Here is a 16,501-nt window from a genome sequence, read left to right on the forward strand (position 1 = left end):
TGCTTAGGTAGGGCTGATGGGACTGTGCTTAGGTAGGGCTGATGGGACTGTGCTTAGGTAGGGCTGATGGGACTGCGCTTAGGTAGGGCTGATGCGACTGTGCTTAGGTAGGGCTGATGCGACTGTGCTTAGATAGGGCTGATGGGACTGTGTTTAGGTAAGTCTGATGGGACTGTGCTTAGATAGGGCTGATTGGACTGTGTTTAGGTAGGGCTGATGCGACTGTGCTTAGGTAGGGCTGATTGGACTGTGTTTAGGTAGGGCTGATGGGACTGTGTTTAGGTAGGGCTGATGGGACTGTGTTTAGGTAGGGCTGATGGGACTGTGTTTAGGTAGGGCTGATGGGACTGTGCTTAGGTAGGGCTGATGGGACTGTGCTTAGGTAGGGCTGATGGGACTGTGCTTAGGTAGGGCTGATGCGACTGTGCTCAGGTAGGGCTGATGGGACTGTGCTCAGGTAGGGCTGATGGGACTGTGCTTAGGTAGGGCTGATGGGACTGTGTTTAGGTAGGGCTGATGGGACTGTGCTTAGGTAGGGCTGATGGGTGTGTTTAGGTAGGGCTGATGCGACTGTGCTTAGGTAGGGCTGATGGGACTGTGCTTAGGTAGGGCTGATGCTACTGTGTTTAGGTAGGGCTGATGGGACTGTGCTTAGGTAGGGCTGATGGGACTGTGTTTAGGTAGGGCTGATGGGACTGTGTTTAGGTAGGGCTGATGCGACTGTGCTTAGGTAGGGCTGATGGGACTGTGCTCAGGTAGGGCTGATGGGACTGTGCTTAGGTAGGGCTGATGCGACTGCGCTTAGGTAGGGCTGATGGGACTGCGCTTAGGTAGGGCTGATGCGACTGTGCTTAGGTAGGGCTGATGCGACTGTGCTTAGATAGGGCTGATGGGACTGTGTTTAGGTAAGTCTGATGGGACTGTGCTTAGGTAGGGCTGATGGGACTGTTTAGGTAGGGCTGATGGGACTGTGCTTAGGTAGGGCTGATGGGACTGTGCTTAGGTAGGGCTGATGGGACTGTGCTCAGGTAGGGCTGATGGGACTGTGTTTAGGTAAGGCTGATGGGACTGTGCTTAGGTAGGGCTGATGGGACTGTGTTTAGGTAGGGCTGATGGGACTGTGCTTAGGTAGGGCTGATGGGACTGTGCTCAGATAGGGCTGATGGGACTGTACTCAGTAGGGCTGATGCAACTGTGCTTAGGTAGGGCTGATGGGACTGTGCTTAGGTAGGGCTGATGGGACTGTGCTTAGGTAGGGCTGATGGGACTGTGTTTAGGTAGGGCTGATGGGACTGTGCTTAGATAAGTCTGATGGGACTGTGCTTAGGTAGGGCTGATGGGACTGTGCTTAGGTAGGGCTGATGGGACTGTGTTTAGGTAGGGCTGATGGGACTGTGTTTAGGTAGGGCTGATGCGACTGTGCTTAGGTAGGGCTGATGGGACTGTGCTTAGGTAGGGCTGATGGGACTGTGCTTAGGTAGGGCTGATGGGACTGTGCTTAGATAAGTCTGATGGGACTGTGCTTAGGTAGGGCTGATGGGACTGTGCTTAGGTAGGGCTGATGGGACTGTGTTTAGGTAGGGCTGATGGGACTGTGTTTAGGTAGGGCTGATGCGACTGTGGTTAGGTAGGGCTGATGCGACTGTGCTTAGGTAGGGCTGATGGGACTGTGCTTAGGTAGGGCTGATGGGACTGCTTAGGTAGGGCTGATGGGACTGTGCTTAGGTAGGGCTGATGGGACTGTGTTTAGGTAGGGCTGATGGGACTGTGCTTAGATAAGTCTGATGGGACTGTGCTTAGGTAGGGCTGATGGGACTGTGCTTAGGTAGGGCTGATGGGACTGTGCTTAGGTAGGGCTGATGGGACTGTGTTTAGGTAGGGCTGATGGGACTGTGTTTAGGTAGGGCTGATGCGACTGTGTTTAGGTAGGGCTGATGGGACTGTGCTTAGATAAGTCTGATGGGACTGTGCTTAGGTAGGGCTGATGGGACTGTGCTTAGGTAGGGCTGATGGGACTGTGCTTAGGTAGGGCTGATGGGACTGTGTTTAGGTAGGGCTGATGGGACTGTGCTTAGGTAGGGCTGATGGGACTGTGTTTAGGTAGGGCTGATGCGACTGTGCTTAGGTAGGGCTGATGGGACTGTGTTTAGGTAGGGCTGATGGGACTGTGTTTAGGTAGGGCTGATGCGACTGTGGTTAGGTAGGGCTGATGGGACTGTGCTTAGATAAGTCTGATGGGACTGTGCTTAGGTAGGGCTGATGGGACTGTGCTTAGGTAGGGCTGATGGGACTGTGTTTAGGTAGGGCTGATGGGACTGTGCTTAGGTAGGGCTGATGGGACTGTGTTTAGGTAGGGCTGATGCGACTGTGCTTAGGTAGGGCTGATGGGACTGTGTTTAGGTAGGGCTGATGCGACTGCGCTTAGGTAGGGCTGATGGGACTGTGCTTAGGTAGGGCTGATGCGACTGTGCTTAGATATGGCTGATGGGACTGTGCTTAGGTAGGGCTGATGCGACTGTGCTTAGGTAGGGCTGATGGGACTGTGCTTAGGTAGGGCTGATGCGACTGTGCTTAGGTAGGGCTGATGGGACTGTGTTTAGGTAAGTCTGATGGGACTGTGCTTAGGTAGGGCTGATGGGACTGTTTAGGTAGGGCTGATGGGACTGTGCTTAGGTAGGGCTGATGGGACTGTGCTTAGATAGGGCTGATGGGACTGTGTTTAGGTAGGGCTGATGGGACTGTGCTTAGGTAGGGCTGATGGGACTGTGCTTAGGTAGGGCTGATGGGACTGTGCTTAGGTAAGTCTGATGGGACTGTGCTTAGGTAGGGCTGATGGGACTGTGTTTAGGTAGGGCTGTTGGGACTGTGCTTAGATAAGTCTGATGGGACTGTGCTTAGGTAGGGCTGATGGGACTGTGCTTAGGTAGGGCTGATGGGACTGTGTTTAGGTAGGGCTGATGCGACTGTGCTTAGGTAGGGCTGATGGGACTGTGCTTAGGTAGGGCTGATGGGACTGTGCTTAGGTAGGGCTGATGGGACTGTGCTTAGATAAGTCTGATGGGACTGTGTTTAGGTAGGGCTGATGGGACTGTGCTTAGGTAGGGCTGATGGGACTGTGTTTAGGTAGGGCTGATGCGACTGTGCTTAGGTAGGGCTGATGGGACTGTGTTTAGGTAGGGCTGATGCGACTGCGCTTAGGTAGGGCTGATGGGACTGTGCTTAGGTAGGGCTGATGCGACTGTGCTTAGATATGGCTGATGGGACTGTGCTTAGGTAGGGCTGATGCGACTGTGCTTAGGTAGGGCTGATGGGACTGTGCTTAGGTAGGGCTGATGCGACTGTGCTTAGGTAGGGCTGATGGGACTGTGTTTAGGTAAGTCTGATGGGACTGTGCTTAGGTAGGGCTGATGGGACTGTTTAGGTAGGGCTGATGGGACTGTGCTTAGGTAGGGCTGATGGGACTGTGCTCAGGTAGGGCTGATGGGACTGTGCTTAGATATGGCTGATGGGACTGTGCTTAGGTAGGGCTGATGGGACTGTGTTTAAGTAGGGCTGATGCGACTGTGCTTAGGTAGGGCTGATGGGACTGTGCTTAGGTAGGGCTGATGCGACTGTGCTTAGGTAGGGCTGATGGGACTGTGCTTAGGTAGGGCTGATGGGACTGTGCTTAGGTAGGGCTGATGCGACTGTGCTTAGGTAGGGCTGATGGGACTGTGCTTAGGTAGGGCTGATGGGACTGTGTTTAGGTAGGGCTGATGGGACTGTGCTTAGGTAGGGCTGATGGGACTGTGCTTAGGTAGGGCTGATGGGACTGTGCTTAGGTAGGGCTGATGCGACTGTGCTTAGATAGGGCTGATGGGACTGTGGTTAGGTAGGGCTGATGGGACTGTGCTTAGGTAGGGCTGATGGGACTGTGTTTAGGTACGGCTGATGGGACTGTGCTTAGGTAGGGCTGATGCGACTGTGCTTAGGTAGGGCTGATGGGACTGTGTTTAGGTAGGGCTGATGCGACTGTGCTTAGGTAGGGCTGATGGGACTGTGCTTAGATAGGGCTGATGGGACTGTGCTTAGGTAGGGCTGATGCGACTGTGCTTAGGTAGGGCTGATGGGACTGTGCTTAGATAGGGCTGATGGGACTGTGCTTAGGTAGGGCTGATGCGACTGTGCTTAGGTAGGGCTGATGCGACTGTGCTTAGGTAGGGCAGATGCGACTGTGCTTAGGTAGGGCTGATGGGACTGTGCTTAGGTAGGGCTGATGGGACTGTGTTTAGGTAGGGCTGATGGGACTGTGCTTAGGTAGGGCTGATGGGACTGTGCTTAGGTAGGGCTGATGGGACTGTGCTTAGGTAGGGCTGATGGGACTGTGCTTAGGTAGGGCTGATGGGACTGTGCTTAGGTAGGGCTGATGGGACTGTGCTTAGGTAGGGCTGATGCGACTGTGCTTAGGTAGGGCTGATGGGACTGTGCTTAGATATGGCTGATGCAACTGTGCTTAGGTAGGGCTGATGGGACTGTGCTTAGGTAGGGCTGATGGGACTGTGCTTAGATAGGGCTGATGCGACTGTGCTTAGGTAGGGCTGATGGGACTGTGGTTAGATATGGCTGATGGGACTGTGTTTAGGTAGGGCTGATGGGACTGCTTAGGTAGGGCTGATGCGACTGTGCTTAGGTAGGGCTGATGGGACTGTGCTTAGATAGGGCTGATGGGACTGTGCTTAGGGCTGATGGGACTGTGCTTAGATATGGCTGATGGGACTGTGCTTAGATAGGGCTGATGGGACTGTGCTTAGATAGGGCTGATGGGACTGTGCTTAGATAGGGCTGATGCGACTGTGCTTAGATAGGGCTGATGCGACTGTGCTTAGATAGGGCTGATGCAACTGTGCTTAGATAGGGCTGATGCGACTGTGCTTAGATAGGGCTGATGGGACTGTGCTTATGTAGGGCTGATGCAACTGTGTTTAGGTAGGGCTGATGGGACTGTGCTTAGATATGGCTGATGGGACTGTGTTTAGGTAGGGCTGATGCAACTGTGTTTAGGTAGGGCTGATGGGACTGTGCTTAGATATGGCTGATGCGACTGTGGTTAGGTAGGGCTGATGCAACTGTGTTTAGGTAGGGCTGACGGGACTGTGCTTAGGTAGGGCTGATGCGACTGTGCTTAGGTAGGGCTGATGCGACTGTGCTTAGGTAGGGCTGATGGGACTGTGCTTAGATAGGGCTGATGGGACTGTGCTTAGGTAGGGCTGATGCGACTGTGTTTAGGTAGGGCTGATGCGACTGTGCTTAGGGCTGATGCGACTGTGCTTAGGGCTGATGCGACTGTGCTTAGGGCTGATGCGACTGTGCTTAGATAGGGCTGATGGGACTGTGTTTAGGTAGGGCTGATGGGACTGTGCTTAGGTAGGGCTGATGGGACTGTGTTTAGGTAGGGCTGATGGGACTGTGCTTAGGTAGGGCTGATGGGACTGTGCTTAGATAGGGCTGATGGGACTGTGTTTAGGTAGGGCTGATGGGACTGTGCTTAGGTAGGGCTGATGGGACTGTGCTTAGGTAGGGCTGATGGGACTGTGCTTAGGTAGGGCTGATGGGACTGTGTTTAGGTAGGGCTGATGGGACTGTGCTTAGGTAGGGCTGATGGGACTGTGCTTAGGTAGTGCTGATGGGACTGTGCTTAGGTAGGGCTGATGGGACTGTGTTTAGGTAGGGCTGATGGGACTGTGCTTAGGTAGGGCTGATGGGACTGTGCTTAGATAGGGCTGATGGGACTGTGTTTAGGTAGGGCTGATGGGACTGTGCTTAGGTAGGGCTGATGGGACTGTGCTTAGGTAGGGCTGATGGGACTGTGTTTAGGTAGGGCTGATGCGACTGTGCTTAGGGCTGATGCGACTGTGCTTAGGGCTGATGCGACTGTGCTTAGGGCTGATGCGACTGTGCTTAGATAGGGCTGATGGGACTGTGCTTAGATAGGGCTGATGCGACTGTGCTTAGATAGGGCTGATGGGACTGTGCTTAGGGCTGATGCGACTGTGCTTAGGGCTGATGCGACTGTGCTTAGGTAGGGCTGATGGGACTGTGTTTAGGTAGGGCTGATGCAACTGTGTTTAGGTAGGGCTGATGCGACTGTGCTTAGATAGGGCTGATGCGACTGTGCTTAGGGCTGATGCGACTGTGCTTAGGGCTGATGCGACTGTGCTTAGGTAGGGCTGATGGGACTGTGTTTAGGTAGGGCTGATGGGACTGTGCTTAGGTAGGGCTGATGGGACTGTGCTTAGGTAGGGCTGATGGGACTGTGCTTAGATAGGGCTGATGCGACTGTGCTTAGGGCTGATGGGACTGTGCTTAGATAGGGCTGATGGGACTGTGCTTAGGTAGGGCTGATGGGACTGTGATTAGGTAGGGCTGATGCAATTGTGCTTAGGTAGGGCTGATGGGACTGTGTTTAGGTAGGGCTGATGGGACTGTGCTTAGGTAGGGCTGATGGGACTGTGTTTAAGTAGGGCTGATGGGACTGTGCTTAGGTAGGGCTGATGGGACTGTGCTTAGGTAGGGCTGATGCGACTGTGCTTAGGTAGGGCTGATGGGACTGTGTTTAGGTAGGGCTGATGCGACTGTGCTTAGGTAGGGCTGATGGGACTGTGCTTAGGTAGGGCTGATGGGACTGTGCTTAGGTAGGGCTGATGGGACTGTGCTTAGGTAGGGCTGATGGGACTGTGCTTAGGTAGGGCTGATGGGACTGTGCTTAGGTAGGGCTGATGGGACTGTGCTTAGGTAGGGCTGATGGGACTGTGATTAGGTAGGGCTGATGCAACTGTGCTTAGGTAGGGCTGATGGGACTGTGTTTAGGTAGGGCTGATGGGACTGTGCTTAGGTAGGGCTGATGGGACTGTGTTTAAGTAGGGCTGATGGGACTGTGCTTAGGTAGGGCTGATGCAACTGTGCTTAGGTAGGGCTGATGGGACTGTGTTTAGGTAGGGCTGATGGGACTGTGTTTAGGTAGGGCTGATGGGACTGTGCTTAGGTAGGGCTGATGGGACTGTGTTTAAGTAGGGCTGTTGGGACTGTGCTTAGGTAGGGCTGATGCGACTGTGATTAGGTAGGGCTGATGGGACTGTGCTTAGGTAGGGCTGATGGGACTGTGATTAGGTAGGGCTGATGCGACTGTGCTTAGGTAGGGCTGATGGGACTGTGCTTAGGTAGGGCTGATGGGACTGCTCAGGTAGGGCTGATGGGACTGTGCTTAGATAGGGCTGATGGGACTGTGTTGAGGTAGGGCTGATGGGACTGTGCTTAGGTAGGGCTGATGGGACTGTGATTAGGTAGGGCTGATGGGACTGTGCTTAGGTAGGGCTGATGGGACTGTGCTTAGGTAGGGCTGATGGGACTGTGCTTAGGTAGGGCTGATGGGACTGTGCTTAGGTAGGGCTGATGGGACTGTGCTTAGGTAGGGCTGATGGGACTGTGCTTAGATAGGGCTGATGGGACTGTGTTTAGGTAGGGCTGATGGGACTGTGCTTAGGTAGGGCTGATGGGACTGTGCTTAGGTAGGGCTGATGGGACTGCTTAGGTAGGGCTGATGGGACTGTGCTTAGGTAGGGCTGATGGGACTGTGCTTAGGTAGGGCTGATGGGACTGTGCTTAGGTAGGGCTGATGGGACTGTGTTTAGGTAGGGCTGATGGGACTGTGCTTAGGTAGGGCTGATGGGACTGTGCTTAGGTAGGGCTGATGCGACTGTGTTTAGGTAGGGCTGATGGGACTGCTTAGGTAGGGCTGATGGGACTGTGTTTAGGTAGGGCTGATGGGACTGTGCTTAGGTAGGGCTGATGGGACTGTGCTTAGGTAGGGCTGATGCGACTGTGTTTAGGTAGGGCTGATGGGACTCTGCTTAGGTAGGGCTGATGCGACTGTGGTTAGGTAGGGCTGTTGGGACTGTGCTTAGGTAGGGCTGATGCGACTGTGTTTAGGTAGGGCTGATGGGACTGTGCTTAGGTAGGGCTGATGGGACTGTGTTTAGGTAGGGCTGATGGGACTGTGCTTAGGTAGGGCTGATGGGACTGTGCTTAGGTAGGGCTGATGCGACTGTGTTTAGGTAGGGCTGATGGGACTGTGCTTAGGTAGGGCTGATGGGACTGTGCTTAGGTAGGGCTGATGGGACTGTGCTTAGGTAGGGCTGATGCGACTGTGTTTAGGTAGGGCTGATGGGACTGTGCTTAGGTAGGGCTGATGCGACTGTGGTTAGGTAGGGCTGATGGGACTGTGCTTAGGTAGGGCTGATGGGACTGTGTTTAGGTAGGGCTGATGGGACTGTGCTTAGGTAGGGCTGATGGGACTGTGCTTAGGTAGGGCTGATGGGACTGTGTTTAGGTAGGGCTGATGGGACTGTGCTTAGGTAGGGCTGATGGGACTGTGCTTAGGTAGGGCTGATGCGACTGTGTTTAGGTAGGGCTGATGGGACTGTGCTTAGGTAGGGCTGATGGGACTGTGCTTTCATGTCTTCGCTCATCACCGAAGGAGATAATAAATTTCAGTTCAGGGTCAGTGAACTGAAATTCTTTTGTCCGTGCCCACAGACCGCTGGCTCAGAGGGTTAGGGTCAAACGCAGGTCAGCAGAAAGCCGTATTGCCATGTGCTGGATTTCTGTGCTGTAGTACTGACCGGCAGTGTGGCTTGGTGGGGGTAGGTGAGTGAGTCACCCTCACAGTGGAGGTGTCCTCGGTCCGTGTAAGGGAAGCCGCTGTTGATGTTTCTCTCGGGGAACAGCCTGATTTTTACTAATGCCTGTGTCTGCCCTCTCCCCAGGTGTCAACCTTCACAAGAAGCGGGCCGCCAACTACACGGATGTTTCTGTGCTGAGCCGTGACCAGGAGGTCTGCGCCATGTGCTGGGAGAGTCCCCTGGAGTCTGAGGTAACAGGTTGCCCGGAGACCGAGGGTTCTCCTGAAACCCTCTCGCAGCTGGAGTCGGAGAGAGAGAGATCAGCATGGACTGCATCTCAGTCAAAGTGGCAGCGTCAGCCAGCACAGACACTCAGCCCACAACGCCGTGCTGACCGATCCAACCTACTTAACCCAGCATTTTCAAATCATCTGTCTCTTAACTACCACCTCAGTAGGGATTCCACACACCCGCTACTCTCTGTGTGACGAACCTGCCTCTAGCGACCCCCTGTACTTACCTCCAATCACAGTAAAATTATGCCCCCCTCGTATTTCCCATTTCCACCCTGGAAAAAATCTTTGGCTGTCTACTCGACCTCTCCCTCTTATCTGCTTGTCCTCTAGCAAGCTACTTTTCCTTCTCCTTCGCAACAAGGATAAAGGCCTATCATCACGAGAGATATCCTCTAATCAGCATCCTGGTGAATCTCCTATGCACCCTCTCTAATCCAGGCAGCATCCTGGTGAATCTCCTCCGCATCCTCTCTAATCCAGGCAGCATCCTGGTGAATCTCCTCTGCACCCTCTCTAATCCAGGCAGCATCCTGGTGAATCTCCTCCGCACCCTCTCTAATCCAGGCAGCATCCTGGTGAATCTCCTCTGCACCCTCTCTAATCCAGGCAGCATCCTAGTGAATCTCCTCTGCACCCTCTCTAATCCAGACAGCATCCTGGTGAATCTCCTCTGCACCCTCTCTAATCCAGACAGCAACCTGGTGAATCTCCTCTACACCCTCTCTAATCCAGACAGCATCCTGGTGAATCTCCTCTGCACCCTCTCTAATCCAGGCAGCATCCTGGTGAATCTCCTCTGCACCCTCTCTAATCCAGACAGCATCCTGGTGAATCTCCTCTGCACCCTCTCTAATCCAGACAGCATCCTGGTGAATCTCCTCTGCACCCTCTCTAATCCAGACAGCATCCTGGTGAAACTCCTCTGCACCCTCTCTAATCCAGGCAGCATCCTGGTGAATCTCCTCTGCACCCTCTCTAATCCAGACAGCATCCTGGTGAATCTCCTCTGCACCCTCTCTAATCCAGGCAGCATCCTGGTGAATCTCCTCTGCACCCTCTCTAATCCAGGCAGCATCCTGGTGAATCTCCTCTGCACCCTCTCTAATCCAGGCAGCATCCTGGTGAATCTCCTCTGCACCCTCTCTAATCCAGACAGCATCCTGGTGAATCTCCTCTGCACCCTCTCTAATCCAGGCAGCATCCTGGTAAATCTCCTCTGCACCCTCTCTAATCCAGACAGCATCCGGGTGAATCTCCTCTGAACCCTCTCTAATCCAGACAGCATCCTGGTGAATCTCCTCTGCACCCTCTCTAATCCAGACAGCATCCTGGTAAATCTCCTCTGTACCCTCTCAAATCCAGACAGCATCCTGGTAAATCTCCTCCGCACCCTCTCTAATCCAGACAGCATCCTGGTAAATCTCCTCTGCACCCTCTGTAATCCAGGCAGCATCCTGGTGAATCTCCTCTGCACCCTCTCTAATCCAGGCAGCATCCTGGTGAATCTCCTCTGCACCCTCTCTAATCCAGGCAGCATCCTGGTGAATCTCCTCTGCACCCTCTCTAATCCAGGCAGCATCCTGGTGAATCTCCTCTGCACCCTCTCTAATCCAGGCAGCAACCTGGTGAATTTCCTCTGCACCCTCTCTAATCCAGGCAGCATCCTGGTGAATCTCCTCTGCACCCTCTCTAATCCAGGCAGCATCCTGGTGAATCTCCTCTGCACCCTCTCTAATCCAGGCAGCATCCTGGTGAGTCTCCTCTGCACCCTCTCTAATCCAGGCAGCATCCTGGTGAGTCTCCTCTGCACCCTCTCTAATCCAGACAACATCCTGGTGAATCTCCTCTGCACCCTCTCTAATCCAGGCAGCATCCTGGTGAATCTCCTCTGCACCCTCTCTAATCCAGACAGCATCCTGGTGAATCTCCTCTGCAACCTCTCTAATCCAGGCAGCATCCTGGTGAATCTCCTTTGCACCCTCTCTAATCCAGGCAGCATCCTGGTGAGTCTCCTCTGCACCCTCTCTAATCCAGGCAGCATCCTGGTGAGTCTCCTCTGCACCCTCTCTAATCCAGACAGCATCCTGGTGAATCTCCTCTGCACCCTGTCTAATCCAGACAGCATCCTGCTGAATCTCCTCTGCACCCTCTCTAATCCAGACAGCATCCTGGTGAATCTCCTCTGAACCCTCTCTAATCCAGACAGCATACTGTTGAATCTCCTCTGAACCCTCTCTAATCCAGGCTGAATCCTGGTGAATCTCCTCTGCACCCTGTCTAATCCAGACAGCATCCTGGTAAAACTCCTCTGCACCCTCTCTAATCCAGACAGAATCCTGGTGAATCTCATCTGCACCCTGTCTAATCCAGACAGCATCCTGGTAAAACTCCTCTGCACCCTCTCTAATCCAGACAGCATCCTGGTAAATCTCCTCTGCACCCTCTGTAATCCAGGCAGCATCCTGGTGAATCTCCTCTGCACCCTCTCTAATCCAGGCAGCATCCTGGTGAATCTCCTCTGCACCCTCTCTAATCCAGGCAGCATCCTGGTGAATCTCCTCTCTCTAATCCAGGCAGCATCCTGGTGAATCTCCTCTGCACCCTCTCTAATCCAGGCAGCATCCTGGTGAATCTCCTCTGCACCCTCTCTAATCCAGGCAGCATCCTGGTGAATCTCCTCTGCACCCTCTCTAATCCAGGCAGCATCCTGGTGAATCTCCTCTGCATCCTCTCTAATCCAGGCAGCATCCTGGTGAGTCTCCTCTGCACCCTCTCTAATCCAGGCAGCATCCTGGTGAGTCTCCTCTGCACCCTCTCTAATCCAGACAACATCCTGGTGAATCTCCTCTGCACCCTCTCTAATCCAGGCAGCATCCTGGTGAATCTCCTCTGCACCCTCTCTAATCCAGACAGCATCCTGGTGAATCTCCTCTGCAACCTCTCTAATCCAGGCAGCATCCTGGTGAATCTCCTCTGCACCCTCTCTAATCCAGGCAGCATCCTGGTGAGTCTCCTCTGCACCCTCTCTAATCCAGGCAGCATCCTGGTGAGTCTCCTCTGCACCCTCTCTAATCCAGACAGCATCCTGGTGAATCTCCTCTGCACCCTGTCTAATCCAGACAGCATCCTGGTAAAACTCCTCTGCACCCTCTCTAATCCAGACAGCATCCTGGTAAATCTCCTCTGCACCCTCTCTAATCCAGACAGCATCCTGGTGAATCTCCTCTGCACACTCTCTAATCCAGACAGCATCCTAGTGCAGCTCCAGGACCCTGTAATGAGGTGATCAGAACTGAACACAATGCTGGGGCAATTGCATCAATATGGGTGATGCCATTAATAACTGGATAAACTGATTAGAAAGGCTGGCCCTGTTGTAGCAGTCAAACTGGACACACTGGCGTCTGCGATAGAAAGTCCTGACAATTCTGGACGATGTTTCTCCCCCTCTGCGTCCACCTTGGCTGAACAGAGGAACACGGTTGGTAACAGACCAAGGCAACCGCGCTGCTCCGGAGAGTGCTGAATGAAGATCCCTCGGCCAGTGGGGTCTACAGCCGGGGACGTGATGACCCCTCCTGTCGGACTGTTTGTGGGAACTTAAATTTTACTCTTTCTTGCTCTTCTTGTGCTGTTTCTGTCTCTGTGATCTACTGTGACTCTGCGATTCCCTTTGGCGTCAGTGAAGTGTCTGTCTGTCTGTCTGTTTTTTCGAGCTGCAACAGACTGACTTCTTCATTTGATGCTCTGACGAGCACGTTCTGCACGAGAACCCCCGGCAGGTGCCGTGGCTGTCTGGTTTCCCGAGGTCACTTCTGCCCCCTCGCAGCTGCCCTCTCCCGTGCATCGCCCGTTCAGTGAGGTGTGCGGCGGGGGGGTCACACCGCGGCCGTCGGACTCTGGAATGGTGGAGGAGCCGCACGGCGCTCCGTCCGGAAAGGGGCAGGGATTGAGCCTGATACACTGTTCCCTGCCGTGCCCTGCTGCCCCTGGGGTCCCCCTCCCCACCCACGAGACACGTCACGAGAACAGGAGGGTCTGTAGACGCTGGCAACCCAGAGCAAGGCGCACAAAATGCCAGGAGAGATCAGCAGGTCAGGCAGCATCTGCGGAGGTGAATAAGGATTCACTGTTTCGGGCTCAGCTGGAAGGGAAGCCCGAGGGAGGGGAGGGGAGGACCGCGTGGAGGTGAATAAGGATTCACTGTTTCGGGCTCAGCTGGAAGGGAAGCCCGAGGGAGGGGAGGGGAGGACCGCGTGGAGGTGAATAAGGATTCACTGTTTCGGGCTCAGCTGGAAGGGAAGCCCGAGGGAGGGGAGGGGAGGACCGCGTGGAGGTGAATAAGGATTCACTGTTTCGGGCTCAGCTGGAAGGGAAGCCCGAGGGAGGGGAGGGGAGGACCGCGTGGAGGTGAATAAGGATTCACTGTTTCGGGCTCAGCTGGAAGGGAAGCCCGAGGGAGGGGAGGGGAGGACCGCGTGGAGGTGAATAAGGATTCACTGTTTCGGGCTCAGCTGGAAGGGAAGCCCGAGGGAGGGGAGGGGAGGACCGCGTGGAGGTGAATAAGGATTCACTGTTTCGGGCTCAGCTGGAAGGGAAGCCCGAGGGAGGGGAGGGGAGGACCGCGTGGAGGTGAATAAGGATTCACTGTTTCGGGCTCAGCTGGAAGGGAAGCCCGAGGGAGGGGAGGGGAGGACCGCGTGGAGGTGAATAAGGATTCACTGTTTCGGGCTCAGCTGGAAGGGAAGCCCGAGGGAGGGGAGGGGAGGACCGCGTGGAGGTGAATAAGGATTCACTGTTTCGGGCTCAGCTGGAAGGGAAGCCCGAGGGAGGGGAGGGGAGGACCGCGTGGAGGTGAATAAGGATTCACTGTTTCGGGCTCAGCTGGAAGGGAAGCCCGAGGGAGGGGAGGGGAGGACCGCGTGGAGGTGAATAAGGATTCACTGTTTCGGGCTCAGCTGGAAGGGAAGCCCGAGGGAGGGGAGGGGAGGACCGCGTGGCCACCCAGCGGCGCAGGTTGACGTCCGTGGAGGATGGCAGGCACCGTGCTTTCTGCAGCCTGCTGGGGCGACGGCTGTGTACGTAACCGCAGAGGGTTTCAGTACAGCTCAGCACAAGGGCTGCCTCGGTAAACAGCCAGCATAATCGCCCACCTGGGGCATTCCCTCTTCCCCCCCCTCCCGTCGGGCAGGAGGTACAGACGCCTGAGAGCTCATCCCGCCAGGCTCGAGGACAGCATCTACCCCGCTGACTCTCGTTCCCCGGTACGAGCTCGGATGCCTGACTTCACAATCTCCCCTTCCTTTCTTCTCTGCCTGCACTGCACTCTCGCTGTCACACTGTGACACTTTGCTCTGTTGTTGCTTTAGCCCGTTCTGCGGTCTGTGTGCAGGGGAAGCTCGTCACTGCCTACAGAGGGGAACAAGGCATCGGCCTTTCAGACTGAGCTCTCGACGTGTGATCGTCGGCATGGAAACAGGCCTTTCAGCCCATCGAGCCCCTGCAAGCCTGTTTAATTCTCCCCACAGTCGGGCGGGTGTTTGTCATCTGCACGAGGGCAGGGAGACTCCGACAGAGGCTCACAGCGAGAGCCTTTGGACCGAGGGCAGAATTCGGGCATTGACTCTGTTCCACCACACTGTCGAGGCTGATTTATTGTCCCTGTCGACCCCGTCCTCCAGCCTTCTCCCTGCAACTTTCCTATTCGGAGATGAGCAGCGTTCACAAGAAAACATGAACAAATACACAGCTTTTACAAAATCACACTGAGAACAGAGCTGTTGTTGAATCTTGCCCCCCTCCCCGCTGCGTCCCGCCCCTTCACCCCTCTGCCACAGTCCTGACTGAGTGAAGCCTGATTTCCCACAGTGGAGCCCCCGCCCCAGTCAGAACATTCTCCACCGCACACCCGTGACATACCGTATCAGACTGTGTTCGCCAGTGCCTCCAGGCACCTTTCACTCCTCCTCTTCCTGCCCTCCGCCCCTCAGGTGCTGCTGGGCTGTCTGAACGGCACGGTGAAAGTCTTCAGCACGGAGAAGGAGAAGTTCACGGAATTCCGGGATTGCTCCGGAGGGGAAGGGCCTTTCCGAGGCCTGGCGACGTATGACAAGTGAGCACGCTGGAGGGATGGGGACTGGTGGGGGGTGGGGGGTGAGGTAGGAGATGTGAAAGTGGGAGCAGCGATTGGCAGAGGTTTACAAACGGTGACAGGACACTCCGATAATCCGACATCCTGATAGTCCGGCCTCCGGCTCTTCATTACCAACAGATGATTATGAGACAGTGAGGCTACTTGGAATACTGAGCTCAGTTCTGGTCGCGGAGAGGGTGCAGAGGCGATTCACCGGGACGCTGTCTGGATTAGAGAGGGTAAGTGGTGGGTGTGTAGAAGGTCCTGCCAGGAGTGGTGTAGAGACAGATACTTTAGGGACATTTAAGGTGATCGGGGGTAACTGGGGGGAGTGTGGAATGTCCTGCCAGGGGTGGTGTAGAGACAGATACATTAGGGACATTTAAGGTGATCGGGGGTAAGTGGGGGGTGTGTGGAACGTCCTGCCAGGGGTGGTGTAGACACAGATACATTAGAGACATTTAAGGTGATCGGGGGTAAGTGGGGGGTGTGTGGAACGTCCTGCCAGGGGTGGTGTAGAGACAGATACATTAGGGACATTTAAGATGATCGGGGTAAGTGGTGGGTGTGTGGAACGTCCTGCCAGGGGTGGTGTAGAGACTGATACATTAGGGACATTTAAGGTGATCGGGGGTAAGTGGGGGGTGTGTGGAACGTCCTGCCGGGGGTGGTGTAGAGACAGATACATTAGGGACATTTAAGGTGATCGGGGATAAGTGGTGGGTGTGTGGAACGTCCTGCCAGGGGTGGTGTAGAGACAGATACATTAGGGACATTTAAGGTGATCGGGGTATGTGGGGGGTGTGTGGAACGTCCTGCCAGGGGTGGTGTAGAGACTGATACATTAGGGACATTTAAGGTGATCGGGGGTAAGTGGTGGGTGCGTGGAACGTCCTGCCAGGGGTGGTGTAGATACAGGTACATTAGGGTCATATAAGGTGATCGGGGGTAATTGGGGGGTGTGTGGAACGTCCTGCCAGGGGTGGTGTGGATACAAGTACATTAGGGTCATATAAGGTGATCGGGGGTAATTGGGGGGTATTGTGGAACGTCCTGCCAGGGGTGGTGTAGAGACTGATACATTAGGGACATTTAAGGTGATCGGGGGTAAGTGGGGTGTGTGTGGAACGTCCTGCCAGGGGTGGTGTGGAGACAGATACATTAGGGACATTTAAGGTGATCGGGGGTAAGTGGGGGGTGTGTGGAACGTCCTGCCAGGGTGATGGGGGGGTTTGCGGATGCTGGGGGATGGGAAGGTCACGATGTCGGTGAAGGGCAGGGCAGTTGGCAAGTGAAGTCTGAGTCGATCGGAGGGAGGAGCACACCTTGGCCAGTCTGCTTCGCCATTCCATCGCGGCAGAGTACGAGGGGAGGGAGGGTGCTGTTGCGCTGGGTTGGGCCAGCCTTTCTCAAAG

The 16,501-nt window shown here is 54.8% G+C and overlaps 1 protein-coding gene across 1 annotated transcript; it reads left to right on the forward strand.

Annotated features, from left to right (window-relative positions):
- Positions 1–8,761: 8,761 nt before the first annotated feature.
- Positions 8,762–15,065, forward strand: LOC132388064 (WD repeat-containing protein 74-like; the record flags this gene model as incomplete). Its single annotated transcript, XM_059960423.1, has 2 exons — positions 8,762–8,908; positions 14,944–15,065. Coding segments are annotated over exons 1-2 (254 nt in total), but the record flags the coding sequence as incomplete, so codon positions are not given.
- Positions 15,066–16,501: the final 1,436 nt, after the last annotated feature.

This window comes from Hypanus sabinus, unplaced genomic scaffold (assembly GCF_030144855.1).
Source record: "Hypanus sabinus isolate sHypSab1 unplaced genomic scaffold, sHypSab1.hap1 scaffold_2600, whole genome shotgun sequence".
NCBI classification, from domain to species: domain Eukaryota; kingdom Metazoa; phylum Chordata; class Chondrichthyes; order Myliobatiformes; family Dasyatidae; genus Hypanus; species Hypanus sabinus.